Source organism: Nerophis ophidion, linkage group LG12 (genome assembly GCF_033978795.1).
Source record: "Nerophis ophidion isolate RoL-2023_Sa linkage group LG12, RoL_Noph_v1.0, whole genome shotgun sequence".
Lineage (NCBI taxonomy): Eukaryota > Metazoa > Chordata > Actinopteri > Syngnathiformes > Syngnathidae > Nerophis > Nerophis ophidion.
Window position 1 is genome coordinate 52,028,644 of NC_084622.1, and position 21,094 is coordinate 52,049,737.

The 21,094-nt window shown below is 39.3% G+C and overlaps 1 protein-coding gene across 1 annotated transcript in view; it reads left to right on the forward strand.

The window, feature by feature from the left end:
* The window catches only part of LOC133563542 (CD82 antigen-like), a 91,273-nt gene that overhangs the window by 11,759 nt on the left and 58,420 nt on the right, over positions 1 to 21,094 (forward strand). The window contains exon 2 of the mRNA XM_061917711.1: positions 17,179 to 17,251. Coding sequence (XP_061773695.1) covers positions 17,189 to 17,251 — 63 coding nt within the window. The 5' untranslated portion in view covers positions 17,179 to 17,188. The remainder of the gene's footprint in view (positions 1 to 17,178; positions 17,252 to 21,094) is intronic.

A 21,094-nucleotide genomic window follows, 5' to 3' on the forward strand; every position in this document is an offset into this window, starting at 1 on the left:
ACAGCCATGTTAAAAACAATATTATGCTCCACCAATGACTGAATAAAACAAAAAATGAATACAAATAAAACCAATATAAAAACAATATAAAAACAAATATGATTAAAAACTATTTTAAAGGGTAAAATCAATTAAAACAGTAAAATAAAAATAAAAGTGTATAAGAAAACAGAGGACAACAGAGGACAGAGGACCACACAACTCACGTAGTGTTAAAAGCCAAAGAATAAAAGTGGATCTAACCTAATAGTGAGAGTCCAGTCCATAGTGGATCTAACATAATAGTGTGAGAGTCCAATCCATAGTGGATCTAACAGTTACTGCTAGAACATTCCAGAGTACTGGCGCCCCAATAAAAAACACCCTATAGCCCGCAGACCTTTTTTGGGCTCTGGGAATCACTAATACTATGTTAGAGGTATCACTCCTATTTATTTTTGTTGGCCATACTGTTGCACTGAAGTACGTGTTTGCTGTTGAAGAACAAAGCTTGTTTATTTGAATTAGTCTTCATTAGCCAAACTGCTTTGTTTTATATTGATATTTAGATTTTTAATTTCACGAAGTTAATACTTTAAAAAGCATTCATATGACACAGCATTTTGTTAATTTTTTATGGTATAAAATTAATAACTATAAGACAGATTTCTGCTCAAACTGTCAATGGATGTGTCCCGATACAGTACGTGTAAATATACAGTATGTACCGTATTTTTGGACTACAAGTTGCAGTTTTTTTCATAGTTTGGCCGGGGGTGCGACATATACTCAGGAGCGACTTATGTGTGAAATTATTAACACATTACCGTAAAATATCAAATAATATTATTTAGTTCATTGATGTAAGAGACTAGACGTATAAGATTTCATGGGATTTATGGATTAGGAGTGAGAGATAGTTTGGTAAAGGTATAGCATGTTCTATATGTTATAGTTATTTGAATGACTCTTACCATAATATGTTAGGTTAACATAGCAGTTGCTTATTTATGCCTCATATAACCTACACTTATTCAGCCTGTTCTTCACTATTCTTTATTTATTTTAAATTGCCTTTCAAATGTCTATTTTTGGTGTTGGCTTTTATCAAATACATTTCCCCAAGAAATGCGACTTATACTCCAGTGCGACTCGTATATGTTTTTTTCCTTCTTTATTATGCATTTTCGGCAGGTGCGATTTATATTCCGGGGCGACTTATACCCCGAAAAATACGGTACATAGATAAAAAAAAAACCTCTTTATGAAAATGTAAAAATAGAGATAAAGGCATTATGTAATAATAAAAAAAAAGTTGACACGCTGATACTGTTAATGAACAAAAACACAAATATGTGTCTTTAAAAATATAGAGTTTATGTAGAATTTATTTTTTTAATTAGATATCACAAAATACATGATGGCTTTGCGTTCACACCCCAACCAAACATAATAAATAATCCTGATTAAAAATTGTGATTTTAATATTGATTAAAACAAATCCTAATTATTATTTTTCCCACAACCCTGCAGTCGTATGTGTAAGACTTGACCTCATATATGAACACTATTTGTGTCAGACTTAGTTGGTGACGAACCCCAAGATGCAGAGAAGATGGCAGGCATTTTGCAGCTAAACATGATTTAATTAAACACTAAAACAAGAACAAACCAAAAGGGTACCAACAGAAGGCGCGCACAAGGCGGATAACAAACGTGGCTAACAACAAAAACACTTACTGTGACACGTTGGAACTATGGCATGAGCAGAGTGAACAGAAGTAGACAAAGCTACAAGCGACAAGACAGGTAGTGGGCGGTTTAGCTCGGTTGGTAGAGTGGCCGTGCCAGCAACCTGAGGGTTGCAGGTTCGATTCCCGCTTCTGCCATCCTAGTCACTGCCGTTGTGTCCTTGGGCAAGACACTTTACCCACCTGCTCCCAGTGCCACCCACACTGGTTTGATTGTTCCATCCATCCATTTTCTACCGCTTATTCCCTTTCAGGGTTGCGGGGGGCACTGGCGCCTATCTCAGCTACAATCGGGTTTGATTGTAAATTAGATATTGGGTTTCACTATGTAAAGCGCTTTGAGTCACTAGAGAAAAAGCGCTATATAAATATAATTCACTTCACTTCGCTAGTGGTGACATCGACACGACAGGAGCGACAATAATCCAGCACTGACTGGAGTAGAAAACAGGTCTAAATAGTGGCTGGCTGATTGACACCAGGTGTGGCCAGGTGCCATTTAGCCACAGCTGAGGGGACACAGCACTCAGGGAGGCAAACAGGAAACAGAACCAAAATAACAGTACTAAAGACAGGAAACAAAGACAAATGCAGAGGAAAAACTAAGACATTGACCAAAACGGTTAGGGACAAGCATGACAATTTGTATCTATATGGACAAAAAGTATTTATTTATAGTATTATTTTGTTTCTGTCATATAACTTTGCTTATATTGCTTGTGTTGCTTTAATCTGCACATTTAACTTTCCACCTGAGGTACATGCAGTATATACATTTCCAATGTGGTGTTTGTGGTTTTTAAACATTTTTTTTTTTGTAGTTTTTGAAATTTTTAAGCACGTTTAAAATCCCCTTGACAATAATAACCGTGTTAATTTTGGTCACAATACCCGTAATAGTCTTTGATAATTATTAGAGTGGCGTGACAAATATGATTGAGACATTTCGGAAAAGATGCAAATAGCGACACCCTCGCCCACATTTCCTTTGAGGCAACGTCTGTTTCAACAGAACCACTTCCACCCCCTTCTTCTTCACTTTAGGCTAAGCTGTAGTTGAGGAGGAGAACTTGGAGATACTGCAGATGTTTAGTGGTCGCTGTCATGCTTCATCCACTATCTCATCATCTTCAGCCTTCTTTTGTCACAACCAGTGACTCATGGTCTAGACCGGTCCTTCTCAAATAGCGGGTCCAATGCCTGAAGTATTTTCTTCTCCCTATGGGGGGGCGTAACAGAAAATATTTAAGAAGCTATGGTCTAGAATAGAATAGAAAGTACTTTATTAATCCCTGGGGGAAATTCACAAGAAACACTTAGGCATTATTCACATGCGAATAATATAAAGACAGTCTATTATTCAGCATTACTCACATGTGAATAACATAGATACAGTCTATTATACAGCATTATTCACATATGAATAATATAAATGCAGTCTATTATACAGCATTATTCACATGTGAATAATATAAATACAGTCTATTATACAGCATTATTCACATGTGAATAATATAAATGCAGTCTATTATACAGCATTATTCACATGTGAATAATATAAAGACAGTCTATTATACAGTTTTATTCACATGTGAATAATATAAATACAGTCTATTATACAGCATTATTCACATGTGAATAATATAAATACAGTCTATTATACAGCATTATTCGCGTGTGAATAATATAAATACAGTCTATTATACAGCATTATTCACGTGTGAATAATATAAATACAGTCTATTATACAGCATTGTTCACATGGGAATAATATAAATACGGTCAATTATACAGCATTATTCACATGTGAATAATATAAATACAGTCTATTATACAGCATTATTCGCGTGTGAATAATATAAATACAGTCTGTTATACAGCACTATTCACATGTGAATAATATAAATACAGTCTATTATACAGCATTGTTCACATGTGAATAATATAAATACGATCAATTATACAGCATTATTCACATGTGAATACTATAAATACAGTCTATTATACAGCATTATTCACATGTGAATAATATAAATACAGTCTGTTATACATACAGCATTATGGTAATGGTCTATACTTGTATAGCAGCTTTTCTACCTTCAAGGTACTCAAAGCGCTTTGACACTTTTCCCACATTCACCCATTCACACACGCATTCACACACTGTTAGCCATTGCATGGCAGCTCCCGCTAACCACAACCCAAGTGTCTTGCTCAAGGACACAACGGATGTGACAAAGTTGGTAGAAGGTGGGGATCAAACCCTCAAGTTGTTGGCGCGGCCACTCTCAACAGCCCCCACATGTGAATAATATTAATACAGTTTATTGTGAAGTGAATTATATTTATATAGCACTTTTCTCGAGTAACTCAAAGCGCTTTTACATAGAGAAACCCAATATCTAAGTTACATTTTAAGCAGTGTGGGTGGCACTGTGAGCAGGTGGGTAAAGTGTCCTGCTCAAGGACACAACGGCAGTGACTAGGATGGCGGAAGCGGGGATCGAACCTGGAACCCTCAAGTTGCTGGCACGGCCGCGCTACCGACCGAGCCATGCCGCCCTATTGTACATTCAAGTACAGTCAAAAAGGAACATACACATTACACAGTCTGATGGCAGACAACTATGTTCTGACATCACACAGTGCTATGTCTCTGAGCCCCTTTGTCCTTACTTGTACGTACTAAGGTTGCACGGTATACCGGTACTAGTGTAGTATCGCACTACTAATGAATCAAAAACGGTACTATACTCTGTTTTGAAAAGTACCGGTTCCCAACAGCCATGAAGGGACGCCATCACGTCATGACATTGCTGGGTTTACAGGCAGAAGAGCATGTTCGGCAGCGCACATTCACAGAGTACTTACAAGCAGACACAGTGTGTAGACAGAAAAGGGAGAACAGACTTATCACGTCTCCACCTCATCGCTGCCACCACAGCCTGGGGAAGGGGGGGGGCGGGGGGCAATAGACTACAGACTGTGGTGAAGTAGGCAGGCTTCGTCGCGTGAAGAAGCCTACAACCTCTGGTTATGTTTTCTGCTCCATTTGCTGAATGGCAATATACGATTTATATCTCAATATTTTCCATAAAAACACAACAGTCCTAGTTACCTGAGCTGCTAAAATAATGACTTACAAGGTCAAATTATTGACTTACTGTAAGTAAGCGTTTGCAATAAGTGTTTGAAAAAAAAGTTAAAAGTGGGACCACATGCTGACATATCCTCAACTCCACCTATCCATCCATCCATCCATTTTCTACTGCTTGTCCCTTTTGGGGTCTCTGCTTAATTTATTACAGCATTTGGGAAGCCTGTAGTTGATTTTTATTATTTATTATTATTATTTATTTTATTTTTATGTAGTTTATTTTTATTATCATTAAATGTTATATTTTTATCAACATGTGATAGCAGGGACCCTGCCATTCAAAACTAGGCTGATACATTACTAATGATTAATGCAACTATAGCTAAAAAAAAAATAGTACAATAGCAATAGGAGAGACTATCCCTGAACACCATGGAGTTCATGTAGGCTTTATGATGCACTTACATTATTATATACACCATTAGAGACTGAAACTCTTCATTTAGCATAATGTCCTTTTTTGCTGCTTCAACACAGAAAAAAAGTCAAGTGAAATTACTTAGTTTTTTTTTACTGTAAGTCAATATTGCTTCTTTCACTCAGAGAGACAGGGATTTGCTGTCCGTAACACACACACACACACATACACTGGTCAATGAGCTAACGTTACGCTAATAGCTAATTAGCCTTCACCTCAAGGACTGCGAGCGAGCTGAGCTGCTGCTTGTTTCTAGAACCTCAACGGGCTCATAGTGATGTTACTAGTAGTTGACTGGGAGGTGTTGATTATAATTTGGGGAGAGTCCGCTGCCTGATGCTTACCTGCTAAACACCTTTCTACTCATCACGACACTGGGGCACTGACTCCATGCGCTCTGAATACACACGGCGGATTGGCTGTTACCACTCTGCGTGTAACCAATCAGATGGTTCTGTGGGTGGTACAATGCTGGGTGCTGCAGAGACAAACTGACAGAAGCAGAATTAAGCGGAGCAGCTTGTTAAGACTTTTTTTTGTTTTTGTTAAGACTTTAGTTTAGGCGGTGGCTCTTTACAACAAAGCACTGCGGGAAACCCTGCATTTTTACAGCTTGTCCTTTTATAATTTTGATAAAATAATAGCATGATGAATGCCAGCAGACTAATTAGGAGCCTTTGTTTCCCTGCTTTCTACTAAAAGACAAGTTGTCTAGTATGTTTACTGTCTTATTTAAGGACTAAATTGTTCTTCGATTGCAATAAGAAACATATGTTTAATGCACCGTAAACAAGTTTTTTTTTCAAATAAAGCTAATAATGGTTTCTTTTAGTCCCCTTTATTTGGAAAAATATCGAAATACATTTTGGTACCGGTACCAACATATTGGTATCGGGACGAGCCTAGTATGTACTGGTATGCAATATCAAACACCAAACTGTTTAGTTCTTGGAGAGTCAGCTGTGACAGTTCCTCACTGTCGTGTGGGTTCCATGGACCACCAAGTAAGGACATTGCTTTAGCAGGTTTGACTCTCTTTTATTTTTTCAAATAAAGGAAGTCTTTTGCGCCGTCGTCGCTCCCACTGCTCGCTCCTCCGTCGTCTGCATCTTGCTCTCTCTCGCTTTTGCTCCTCATCCACTGCTGCAGGCTCTCCGACTCCTTCTGCCTCGTTCTCTCCTCCTTCTCCCCTTTTTATACACTGAGAGAAGATAGGTAAATTTTCTACCGGTGCGCGATCCATGCATCTGAACTCGATTTTGGCATCGCCCCCGGCACGCCCCGCCTCTCCCTTCGGTCGCCGTCCCCGCCTCCTCGCCGCCATCTTGGGCCGGGCTCCAACGTGTCCTGCCCCGCTGCTCGTTCGCCGGCTCCGCCTCTCCACATCAGCTATTGGAACCAAAACAGCAAGGTGGCTTTTCTGCACAACTGTCATCTGTTTATCTGGGCCAAGTCAAAAAGGAGTAACAGATAAAAATCCACATCCTGTGTAGACTGCCTGGATACATATGTTTCAAGCAGAATTCTTGCGCTGTGTTTACAGATTCAGTAGCAGGATGGTGCAGAGAGGCCGTGGCCTCACAGATGTTTAACTGGGTCAGATATTGATATAATGGCGGCGTGTCGAGGTCCGTTGCCCTCAAGGCTGCGTTTGATCCACGCTGGGTGCATTAAACACAAGGGCACCGCCATCTGCCACTTAGGTTGGCCCCAGAATCGGTTCTGTAGCCCACAGTCGCAAACGTTGTAGATTACACTCATGAACACTGACAGATGGTTAAATGGGACTGTGGTGCAAATGTTAAAGTTAGCAGGGTTGGTTCTTTCAAGTCATTTGGTGTCAATAACCTGTTAGCCTATTTCCATTTGTATTTAAAGCTGCAGTGTGGCAGACGGCTGTTTTTGAAGCAGGCTCAGGCTACAAATGGTGTCAATCATAAAACCTTCTTAATCTACACTCCACAAACAATCTTCTTTAAGGATTATATTCTTTCATGACTATCTGTTGTGTGGTGTAGATGTTGGACACACAGGCTCAACACAACACGGTTGTTATTGGGTCATCAAGTAAATCTGACTGCTCTTTTTCAAATGTACAAACCCTGTTTCCATATGAGTTGGGAAATTGTGTTAGATGTAAATATAAACAGAATACAATGATTTGCAAATCATTTTCAACCCATATTCAGTTGAATATGCTACAAAGACAACATATTTGATGTTCAAACTCATAAACTTTATTTTTTGCAAATAATCATTAACTGTAGAATTTGATGCCAGCAACACGTGACAAAGAAGTTGGGAAAGGTGGCAATAAATACTGATAAAGTTGAGAAATGCTCATCAAACACTTATTTGGAACATCCCACAGGTGTGCAGGCTAATTGGGAACAGGTGGGTGCCATGATTGGCTATAAAAGCAGCTTCCATGAAATGCTAAGTAATTCACAAACAAGGATGGCGGGAGGGTCACCACTTTGTAAGCAAATTGTCGAACAGTTTTAGAACAACATTTCTCAACGAGCTATTGCAAGGAATTTAGGGATTTTACCATCTACGATGGAACATCCCACAGGTGTGCAGGCTAATTGGGAACAGGTGGGTGCCATGATTGGGTATAAAAACAGCTTCCCAAAATATGCTCAGTCTTTCACAAGAAAGGATGGGGCGAGGTACACCCCTTTCTCCACAACTGCGTGAGCAAATAGTCAAACAGTTTAAGAACAACGTTTCTAAAAGTGCAATTGCAAGAAATTTAGGGATTTCAACATCTACGCTCCATAATATCATCAAAAGGTTCAGAGAATCTGGAGAAATCACTCCACGTAAGCGGCATGGCCGGAAACCAACATTGAATGACCGTGACCTTCCATCCCTCAGACAGCACTGTATCAAAAACCCACATCAATCTCTAAAGGATATCACCACATTGGCTCAGGGACACTTCGGAAAACCACTGTCACTAAATACAGCTGGTCGCTACATCTGTAAGTGCAAGTTGAAGCTCTACTATGCGAGCCATTTATCAACAACATCCAGAAACGCCGCCGGCTTCTCTGGGAACGAGATCATCTAAGATGGACTGATGCAAAGTGGATTAGTGTCCACATTCCAAATTTTTGGGGGAAATATTTGACATTGTGTCATCCAGACCAAAGGGGAAGCGAACCATCAAGATGGTTATCGAGGCAAAGTTGAAAAGCCAGCATCTGTGAGGGTATGGGGGTGCATTAGTGCCCAAGGCATGGGTAACTTACACATCTGTGAAGGCACCATTAATGCTGAAAGGTACATACAGGTTTTGGAACAACATATGCTGCCATCTAAGCGACGTCTTTTTCATGGACGCCCCTGCTTATTTCAGTAAAACAATGCCAAGCCACGTGTTACAACAGCGTGGCTTCGTAGCAAAAGAGTGCGGGTACTTTCCTGGCCCACCTGCAGTCTAGACCTGTCTCGCATGGAAAATGTGTGGCGCATTATGAAGCGTAAAATACGACAACAAGACCCCGGACTGTTGAAGGACTGAAGCTCTACATAAAACAAGAATGGGAAATAATTCCACTTTCAAAGCTCCAACAATTAGTTTCCTCAGTTCCCAAACGTTTATTGAGTGTTGTTAAAAGAAAAGGTGATGTAACACAGTGGTGAACATGCCCTTTCCCAACTACTTTGGCACGTGTTGCAGCCATGAAATTCTAAGTTAATTATTATTTACAAAAAAAAATAAAGTTTGAGTTTGAACATCAAATATGTTGTCTTTGTAGCATATTCAACTGAATATGGGTTGAAAAGGATTTGCAAATCATTGCATTCTGTTTATATTTACATCTAACACAATTTCCCAACTCATATGGAAACGGGGTTTGTATTATGGAAATGTCAGTTGGCCCACGTTCAAACGCATCATGCAAAGTTCTGCCAGAGAACAGGAAGACTCGGCAGGAGGCACGAATGTTGCGAATTTAGCTACTTTCTGGCAACATTCAAAGGTTTATGTCACATACTAAAATTACAAAAGGAACCGATATAAGATGTCTATTTGTTGTCTCCAACATACAAAACCCAAAAGCAGTGAAGTTGGCATGTTGTGTAAATGGTAAATAAAAAGAGAATACAATGATTTGTAAATCCTTTTCAACTTATATTCAATTGAATAGACTGCAAAGACAAGATATTTAATGTTCCAACTGAGAAACGTAAATTTAGAATTTAATGGCAGCAACACATTGCAAAAAGGCGGCATTTTTACCAATGTGTTACATGGCCTTTCCTTTTAACAACACTCAGTAAACGTTTGGGAACTGAGGAAACATAATTTTTTAAGCTTTTTAGGTGGAATTCTCTCCCATTCTTGCTTGATGTACAGCTTAAGTTTTTCAACAGTCTGGTGGTCTCTGTTGTGGTATTTTAGGCTTCATAATGCGCCACACATTTTCAATGGGAGACAGGTCTGGACTACAGCCCTTGTGTTGTAACACGTGGCTTGGCATTGTCTGGCTGAAATAAGCAGGGGCGTCCATGATAACGTTGCTTGGATGACAACATATGTTGTTCCAAAACCTGTATGGACCATTCAGCATTAACAGATGTGTAAGTTACCCATGCCTTGGGCACTAATGCACCCCCATACCATCACACATGCTGGCTTTTACACTTTGCACCTAAAACAATCCGGATGGTTCTTTTCCTCTTTGGTACGAAGGACAGAACGTACACAGTTTCCAAAAACAATTTGAAATATGGAATTGTCAGTCCACAGAGCACTTTTGCGCTTTGCATAAGTCATCTGTTGTCTCTGGACAGACTAACATTTAAAACAAAAACAGTAACAAACTCACTAAGCAACTTTTGTTCTAAAAATATTTCTCATGACATGAGCATCGATGATTGCTCCCTGATTATCACACATATGAGCAAGGTTAGGGTCAGTTAGACCCGTATCTGCGGTCCCTTCCAAAATTTCTTACTGTTCCCATTGGGTAGACTTTTTTCTTATCCTGATGTGGGATCAGTGCAGCTGTGGCGTTTCTGGGTGTTGTTGATGAATTGCTTTCGCTTTGCATAGTAGAGTTTTAACTTGCACTTAGAGATTTAGCAACGAACTGTAGTTACTGACAGTGGTTTTCTGAAGTGTTTCAGAGCCCATGTGTTATCTTTTACACACTGATGTCAGTTTTTGATGCAGTACCGCCTGAGGGGTCAAAAGGCACAAGCATTCGATGTTAATTACGCTTACGTGCAATGATTTCTCCTGATTCCTGAACCCTTTGATAATATTACGGACCGTAGACGGGGAAATCCCTAAATTCCTTCCAATAACTCGTTGAGAAATGTTCTTAAACTGATTGACAATTTGCTCACTTATTTGTTCACAAAGTGGTGACCCTTGCCCCATCCTTGTTTGTGAACGATGGAGCATTTCATGGAAGCTGCTTTTATACCCAATCATGTCACCCACCTGTTTCCAATTAGCCTGTTCACCGGTGGGATGTTCCAAATAAGGGTTTGATGAGCATTCTCCAACTTTCTCAGTCGTTTTTTGCCACATGTGCCAGCTTTTTTTGAAAAATGTTGCAGGCATCAAATTCCAAATGAGCCAATAGTTGCAAAAAATAACAGTTTACCAGTTGGAATGTTAAGTATCTTCTCTTTGCAGTCTATTCAATTGAATATAAGTTTAGAAGGGGTTTGCAAATCATTGTATTTTGTGTTTATTTACCATTTACACAACGTGCCAACTTCACTGGTTTGGGGTTTTGTATTTGCTTAGCCTTTAATGCTTTTTACTCACTTTTTGCAAATGCGTCATGCCCAATTATGAACTGACATATAGATAGATTGCAGTCCCGTCGGGGGAAAACAGGAAATTTAACATTTATTCCCTTGACACCACCAGAGCAGTATTCTATGACATGCGCTTTAGTATGTATTTTATCTAAAAGTTATTTCTTAAAATAATAAAATGTATTGCCTGTCAATAAATGAGCATGGCTTAACTAAACATAAAAGCAGAACCAGATTGTATATAAATCATATTGACTCCTTAAGGGATTCACTTGGATGCAAGCTTAGTAGTTTTATTAAAAACTTGGCAATAGTTTTAAAACACTTGTAAATAACAATAAATTCAATTACTGCCTCTTTTCAAACACTATTTTCTCTGCACTAATTTGTGTTTGAGAAGCAAACGACTGAAGTGTCAGCTTAGACTGTAGTGAAGTGAATTATATTTATATAGCGCTTTTCTCTAGTGACTCAAAGCGCTTTACATAGTGAAACCCAATATCTAGTGCCTGTAGATCAGAGGTTCTCAACCTTTTTGACCTCAGGGCCCAACTTGAATTGGTAATCTTACTCTTGGTTTCAATTGTATTGAATAATTATGTTTAGCCTATTTACAGTTTACAACCTTGTCCTATGACATGAAATCATGTGTTAATCCCAAATATTATCATCAAAGCTTAGGTCAGGCTGATTACAAAAAAATAAATACTAATCGCATACAAACTATTTATAGCGGCGCCGTGATCACTTCCTGTGTGCTGATGTTTACATCGTCAACAAAAAAAAACACCTGACCCAGTTTTCTCATGGTGAAAAAAACTGCACTTTAAGATAGGGCTGGGCGATACGGTCTTTTATTAATATCTCCATATTTTTAGGCCATGTGACGATACAGCATATATATCTCCATATTTTGCCTTGAATGAATACCTGATGCATATAATCACAGCAGTATGATGATTCTGTGTCTACATTCAAACATTCTTCTTCATACTGCATTCATATATGCTACTTTTAAACTTTCATGCAGAGAGGGAAATCACAACTAAAAGTGTATTTATTAAACAGTTATTAAGCAGTGGCACAAACATTCATGTCAATTCAAAACAGAAAGTGCAAGATTGTCAGAGACATTTTAAAACAAGCTATGAGTGCACTTTTGTGCATGATCTCACTAAGATGACATATCAAAACAACACTAAAGTAAAGTGCACTTTTTGTACAGAACACCACTACAATAGTTTAAAACAAAAAAAGTGCACTTTTGTGCATGATGTCACACAAAATATTTCAATAAGTGTCAAATAAAAATGAGCTGCATAATAGGAAATCAAATAGTGTATGTCCTTCACTATGTGGTAGGTTCCTGCGGACGTTATTAAATTCTGTTGTTGACTAAATTTTTCATACGGTGTTGATGTGGAAATGGTTGCTTCGGCATTTTGTTGGTGTGGCACCGAACGGAGATGTTGACATGCAGAGTTTCAAGCACTCTTCGTTATCTAGCGGGTGACTTTTCAAATGATGCTACACATCAGCAGTAGGTGTTACTTTTTGTAACAACACTTTTGCCGCATACTTGTTTGACATTTTCCCGCTTGGAACCAAACCACCGCCAGACAATGGACCCCGTGCTGTTTTTCTTAGGAATTAATTTTTCCTTCATTTGTTACCAGATTGGCACTTTCTTTCTCACGTATTACCACTCTGCTAGCATCACAGCTAATGTTACCCATGCTGCTACTTCTCTGTTGAGCGAGGGCGTGTGACGCGACAGTATGTGACGTATGTAAGAAGGTGCGCTTGTTTTACGTCTCTGTGAGAAGGAGAGACAAGAAAGAGTGAGAAGAGCCTGAAGTGTACGCCTGCAGCTAAAAGCAACTGTGTGAGAAGGTATACTCCAATATCACCATGTAGTCATTTTCTATATCGCACAGAGAATCATTTTCTATATCGCACAGAGACAACCCCGCGATATATCGAGTGTATTCCATATATCGCCCAACCCTACTTTAAGATCTTCCATATTTATTGAAGTACACTTTTTGCTAACAGTCAATTTTATTTTTGTTTGTTTACTTATTTAGACTAATTAAAAGTTATTTACCTTCAATTACAAATGTGAAAAAAAATACTACTGGAAACTGATTGAAACTTTTAATAAAATGCACAGTACAGTACATATTCCGTACAATTGACCACTAAATGGTAACACCCCAATAAGTTTTTCAACTTGTTTAAGTCGGGGTCCACGTTAATCAATTCATGGTAAAAGTTTATTACGTTTGAAGCGCTTACTTGCATCAATATTTGATATGTATTATGATTACATTAGTGTTTGAATTGGTATTAAAATAATGCCTACAATACTATCATTTATCAGGACGTCCAGCAAAATGTCTGATCGGCCAAGGGCTACTTTGAGTCTTCTCAAAGAACCACAATGGCTAGTTATATTCCAAGCATGCCTCTGTGAAGGAAAAATTCTGGCTGTGGTAAATATTTACTTTGCACTTCTGGAACACTGCCTTTACCTAATGCTGCCAAGGAGCTCCATAAAGTGTCCATACTCTTCTGTATGTGGTGTCGGTCTGGCCTCCAGCTGTTTCTCAGAAGGAAAATATTGCTCATAGAGAAGCGACTGAGATGCAGTCATACATGACGGCTTGTGCAGTCATGCTCCTGTAGCTGTGAAGCAGATGTCCCTGAAACATTGTTTTGTCTACAGCTTCGGTTACATTGACTCCTACGTCATCTCCAGAGACTGTTTACTGATTTGCAATTTTCTTGTAAACCCAGATTGAGCCTGCCTGCCTTCTGATTTTCAAAGTTCAGCAATACTATGAATCATCACCACAGGCTTTTTTTGTAAAGAACGTAAATGACCGCCATAACCACACCACCAGGGGGAGCTCCACAAACCACGTTAAACCCAGATTCCGATCTAACAAAGGTCTTAACTCATTATCCTTCTATGCCACATCAATATGGAATGCACTCCCAACAGGTGTAAAAAGAAAGTGCATCTCTATTTTCCTTCAAAACCGCACTAAAATATAGGGGCGTAACGGTACACAAAAATTTCGGTTCGGTACGTACCTCAATTTAGAGGTCACTGTTTGGTTAATTTTCGGTGCGGTAAGAAAACAACAAAATATAAATTTTTGGGTTATTTATTTACCAAATTTGTAAACAATGGCTTTATCCTTTTAACATTGGGAACATTATAATAATTCTGCCCACGTTAATCCACATTAAACTGCCTGAAATTGTTGCTCACATTAAATAAAATGACACAACTTTTCTTCTACATATAAAAAGTGCAACTTAAAAAAAGTTTCAAGTCAACTTCTTCTTTCTTCTTTCTTCTTTCTTAGTGTATTTCGAACATCAACATACAACATAATACATCAGACAATTTCATATCATTTCACATCACATCATGTCCGAAAAGGAGTAGGAAGAAGCAAAGCTTATTTAATCATGCTTAATTTATCACAGCATCTGGGAACCCTGTAGTTGATTTTTATTATGTAAAAGTTATATTTTTATCAACATTTGATAGCAGGGACCCTGCCATTCAAAGCTTTTCTGTCCGTAAAACACACACACACACACACACACACACACACCGCAAAAGGAGCTAATGTTACGCTAAAAGCTAATTAGCCTTCACCAGTTTAAGTTTCTAGAAGGTCACCGGGCTTATAGTGATGTTAGTAGTAGTTGACTGGGAGGTGTTTATTATCATTTTGGGAGAGTACGCTGCCTTTTGCTCACCTGCTAAAAACCTATCTGCTCGACGCTGAAGCATTGACTACATGCGCTCTGAATACACACTACTGATTGACTGTTACCGCTCTGAATACGCACTGCTGATTGGCTGCAACCGCTATCTATGTAACCAATCAGATGGTTGTGTGGGTGGGACAATGCTGGGTGCTGAGACAGAGGCAGAAGAAGCAAAGCAGCTTTTTAAAACTTTAGCTTAGAAACTCGTTCGGTACACCCTGTCCCGAACGGTTCAATACAAATACACGAACCGTTACACCCCTACTAAAATAACACTAACTTCCTCAACCCACCACATCCCATCTTCCCTTCCGGATTGTAAATAATCAAATGTATGTACTTGTTCCTATGATTTCTGAGCTCACTATGTTCACCGCTCGCTGTACATATCCTACCAAGTGAGACCTACACTCTTACAATGTCCATTCCTCAGATGATAAAATTGTTGATGACAGAAATATGCTGATAGCAACCTAACCTAATCCCCCCAAACCATACTTGCCAACCCCCTCGATTTTCCCGGGAGACTCCCGAATTTTAGTGCCCCTCCCGAAAATCTCCCGGGGCAACCATTCTCGCGAATTTCTCCCGATTTCTACCCGGAGTCCGGGTGAGGCTGGGTCGTAAGAAAAGATTTCTTAAAAAATATATTTTTAAATGTCTTTCTTTTTATTTTCAACACAAAATAAAATCTAAATTAAAAAAAAGAGAATTAAGTAATGTGAGGCAATGCAAATGAAACAATAAAAAAACAAGTAACTGTTTTAATTGGTCCAGGTTATCGGGGACTGTTTTTACTGACGGACAGGTGTCGCGGTGTGACTGCAGCCAGGCACGTAAGAAAATTCTCGTCACCATGGCAAAGTCTCTGTCGCTTTCACTCATTTGCCGCTTTTCCAGTAACGCCGGGGTAGGCAACCCAGAACGTTGAAAGAGCCATTTTGGAGCCAAATAACAGAGCCGGAGGGAGGGCTCACCGGGGAGTGTACAGTTACGGTAGCACAATTAGCCCCGAACGGGCTAACATCACGACTAACGTGTTACACGTCCGATTCGTATATATTTGTACCATGAATTGATTAACGTGGACCCCGATTTAAACAAGTTGACAAACTTATTGGGGTGTTACCATTTAGTGGTCAATTGTACGGAATATGTACTGTACTGTGCAATCTACTGATAAGTCTCAATCAATCGGTCAATCAAAGGCTTAGGCCATATCTACACCCAGTGTTTTTCAACCTTTTTTGAGCCAAGGCACATTTTTTTTTTCATTGAAAAAATTCTGAGGCACACCACAAGCAGAAAACATAAAAAATTAAACTCAGCAGCCGATATTGACAAGAAAAAGTTGTTCTCGCAATTGTTGGATATGAATTCAAACCATAACCAAGCATGCATCACTATAGCTCTTTTCTCAAAGTAGGCGTACTGCCACCACCTGTCACATCATGCCGTGACTTATTTTGAGGTTTTTGGTGTTTTCCTGTGTGTGGGGTTGAAGTTCTCGTCTTGTGCTGCTATTTTGTTGTTAATTGTCATGTCATGTATGGATGTACTTTGTGGACGCCGTCTGCTGCTCCACACGCTGTAAGTCTTTGCTGTCATCCAGCATTCTCCTTTTGTTTACTTCCGTTTTAGTTTTGTTTTGCATAGCCATCCCTAAGCTTCAATGCCTATTCTTAACGGCACTTGCCCTTTGTTTATTTTTGTTTCAGCATTGCCTGCACCCTGCCTCCCGCATATTGTGATCACGACAAACCATGTTCCCTACATCTACAAAGCAATTAGCAATCTGCTGCCACTACTGATATGCCGAGCTCTAGACAGTGCATTGGATTATAATTACGGGTTTGAATAAAATATTCTAACTCGTTGCGCCAGCGGACAGAGGGGCGGGGGTCTCAAATGGTGCCATTGTTGTGTGTGGACTGATAAGGTTAGGTGTGATTTACCCTGGCTAACCTTAGCCGGTTTAGTGTAAACGGGGCCTTTAACTCTGACAACCCTGCCTCAAAACCAGTCAGAATTATAATCATATGTATGGTATCACACTACAGGCAATTTGTTTTATAAAGTTTAGTAGAAATGTCTCTTAACAATGACACTTTCTCTTAAGTTTTTACTCTGTTTGATCAGTAATCTAACTGTGCAGTTTTTTTTTAGTCCCTCTTCTGTGGTATGACCTTTTCAAGGCTAACTGTGTCTCTTCTCCATCTGGGTTTTTATGTTTTATCATCACTCTGGCAAATCCAAGGTAACGTTTTAACCACTGCACTGTGATTTATTTTCAGAATCGCCACCATGTCGAAAGGATGCATAACCGTCACCAAGTATTTTCTGTTCCTCTTCAACCTCATCTTCTTTGTAAGTAACGCTGATTTCTCCTCTTAATGCTAAACTAACTGCGGTCATCATTAGAATTATCCTTTTGCCATCAACTCTTTTTAGAAAAGTGAATGTCTACAGATTCCAGTCGACAAAATTACCTTCGTTTGATTTGTAGGTATGCAAAGTACTATTTACTGTAAGGCCATTTGGGAAAATCATGAGCATAAAGTAAGTCATCTCTAGAAAAATAAAAATAATAGCAATAGTGCTTTGAGGAAATGTGCCCCTACTGTATGTGAGACAAGAACACCCATTTTCTCTTTTTTGTAAAAATCTGAATTGTAAAATATAGCTCATCCTAGATAGCTGAAAATGTAGATGTATCAGTCATCTATTCAACCCATAAAGCACAAAAACACCCCAAAACTGCCAACAAAGCTACATTTACATGCTGTGACATGTATATTGACCAAATATTCGCAACATTGTTATTGTTAGTGCTAAGAACATGGATATATATATATATATGTATATACTTTATGCACCCAGGGTTTCCCGCAGCGTTTTGTTGTTAAGGCGGCCGTTGCAACAACAAAGAGCCACCGCCTGAAGTCTTAACAAGCTGCTCTGCTTACCTCTGCCTCTGTCAGTCGGTCTCTGCAGCGCTCAGCATTGTCTCGCCTACGGAACCATCTAAGTCAGGGGTGTCAAACTCAAATACAGAGTGGGCCAAAATTTTAAACGGAACAAAGCCGTGGGCCAAGGTTGAACAAATTAACCTTTTAATAGGGACCCAAACAAGTTTTGCATTAAATATTGAACAAGCAAGGCTTATATAACTTTAGTGACATGCAAAATCCAGTTTCAAATAATAATGATAATAATAATTTAAAAAATATCAATGGCATATCAAATAAAATTTAAATAAAAATGTTATGCCTTTTTTTCTATTTGCAATCTTCGGAGGTAAATATCTAATTTTTTCCACAGGCTAATAATACATTTCAAAATAAAATAACAATAATGAATGAACCAAACTTTCAAGCTTTGGAGTAGCAAGAGAAAATGCATGAATAAAACGTTAATTATTGGTCAGTTTGCTGGAAGTTTCCTGGAAGAGTTGTGCTGCAAGGGGTTCTGGGTATTTGTTCTGTTGTGTCACGGTCCGGATGTTCACCCGAAATGTGTTTGTCATTCCTGTTTGGTGTGGGTTCACAGTGTGGCACATATTTGTAACAGTGCTAAAGTTGTTTATACGGCCACCCTCAGTGTGACCTGTATGACTGTTGACCAAGTATGCCTTGCATTCACTTGTGCATGTGTGTGTGTGTGTAAAAGCCACAAATATTATGTGACACGCTGTTAGTATGGCGGAAAAGCGGACGTGTCAACAGGTTGCAGAGAATGCTAAAGGCAGTGCCTTAAATGCACGCCTCCAATATAGTTGTCCAGGTGGAAATCGGTAGAAATTCGGGAGAATGGTTGCCCCGGGAGATTTTCGGGAGGGCCACTGATATTCGGGAGTCTACTGGGAAAATTAGGAGGGTTGGCAAGTATGAGTATTAGCGGTGAATGCGGTGTTACAGATTTGGCCCGCGGGCCATAGTTTGACACCCATGATCTAAGTGGTTACACGCAGTGCGGTAACAGCCAATCAGCAGTGCGTATTCAGAGCGCATGTAGTCAGTGCTCAGGCAGACAGAGAGGAGAGACGGTGCGGGTTAGCAGAAAGATGTTTAGCGGGTGATCATAATGCAGCGGACTCTCCCCAAATTATAATAAACACTTCCCAGTCATGCACCTGGGGATAGGTTGATTGGCAACACTAAATTGGCCCTAGTGTGTGAATGTGAGTGTGAATGTTGTCTGTCTATCTGTGTTGGCCCTGTGATGAGATGGCGACTTGTCCAGGGTGTACACTGCCTTCCGCCCGATTGTAGCTGAGATAGGCGCCAGCGCCCCCCGCAACCCCGAAAGGGAAAAAGCGGTAGAAAATGGATGGATGGATGGACTTCCCAGTCAACTACTATTAACATCACTATGTGCCCGTTGATTTTCGAGAAATATAAGCGGCAGCTCAGCTCGCTCGCAGTCCTTGAGGTGAAGGCTAATTAGCTTTTAGCTTAACGTTAGCTCACTGTGCGTGTGCGCATGCGTTCCTGCGTGTGTGTGCGTATGTGCTAGGGACAGCAAAGCCCTGTTTGTCTGAGCAGTTAACGACTAAGTTATTTCACTTGACCTTTTTCTGTGTTGAAGCAGCAAATAGGACATTATGGTAAATGAAGAGTTTCTGTCTCTTATAGTTGATATTGTAATGTAAGTGCATCATAAAACCTACATGAACTCCATGGTGTTCAGGAATGAATAGTCTCTCCTATTGCTTTTGTACTATTTTTTCAGCTAGAGTTACATTAATCATTAGTAATGTAGCAGCCTAGAAACTTAAACTGGTGAAGGCTAATTAGCTTTTAGCGTAACATTAGCTCCTTTTGCGGTGTGTGTGTGTGTGTGTGTGTGTGTGTGTGTGTGTGCGTGCGTGCGTGCGTGCGTGTGTTTTACGGACAGAAAAGCTTTGAATGGCAGGGTCCCTGCTATCACATGTTGATAAAAATATAACATTTATATAATGCTGTAATAAATTAAACATGAAAAAAAAAATCAAGCATGACGAGTTGAGCATATGTCAGCATGTGGCCCCACTTTTATCTCTTTTTTTTTTAAAATGCTTTTTGCAAACGCTTATTTTTTTTTTAGTAAGTCAATTTTCACTAAGTCAAACCAATGACAAAATATCGAGATATATATTGTATATTGCCATCCAGCATACGGAACGTGGAAAACACAACTCCCTCTTTCTGTCCCAAGCGACGTCCCCCCCTCCCCACCTTAACTAACAAACTTTCTGGAGGAAACACTGATATATACTGTATATACAGTACAGACCAAAAGTTTGGACACACCTTTTCATTCAATGCATTTTCTTTCTTTTCATGACTATTTACATTGTAGATTGTCACTGAAGGCATCAAAACTACGAATAAACACACGTGGTGTTATGTACTTAACAAAAAAGGTGAAATAACTGAAAACATGTTTTATATTCTATTTTTTTCAAAATAACCACCCTTTGCTCTGAGTACTGTTTTGCACACTCTTGGCATTCTCTGGATGAGCTTCAAGAGGTAGTCACCTGAAATGGTTTTCACTTCACAGGTGTGCTTGAAGCTCATGGAGAGAATGCCAAGAGTGTGCAAAGCAGGAAAGCAAAGGGTGGCTATTTCTGTCACGTTGTGTAGGTAATGAACCCCAAGATGCAGAGATGACAGGCTTTGAAAATGAAAACATGGTTTTAATGTTCAAAAAATAAGGCAAAAAACCCACAAACCAGCAAACAGCAATCAGGGACAGGATTTGGGATCCAGGGAATAGCTCTCAGCTTCCAAAAAAACGCAGTCAACAGCAAACAGCAAACAATACTCCAGCACTCACTGGAGGGCAAGGCAGGTTTAAATAATGTCTCTGATTAGTGCTCAGGCAGCAGGTGAGCGGGTGAACACTAATCATAAGCAGGTAGAAATAAGTAACCATGGTAACTAAAACAAACAAGGGTGCACAAAAAACAGGAACCGTAGGAGTCTTAGATTGAAAATAAAAAACATAATACAGACCACCGATCATGACAATTTTGAAGAAACTAGAATACAAAACAGGTTTTCAGTTATTTTACCTTTTTTGTTAAGTACATATAATGAGGTGTGTCCAAACTTTAGGTCTGTACTGTATATACTTTATTATTTCTAAACATTTAACAATTATTAACGAACAAAAGTATCGAAAATTGGTACAGTCGAGTACCGGTATCGATTTCCAGGTACCGGG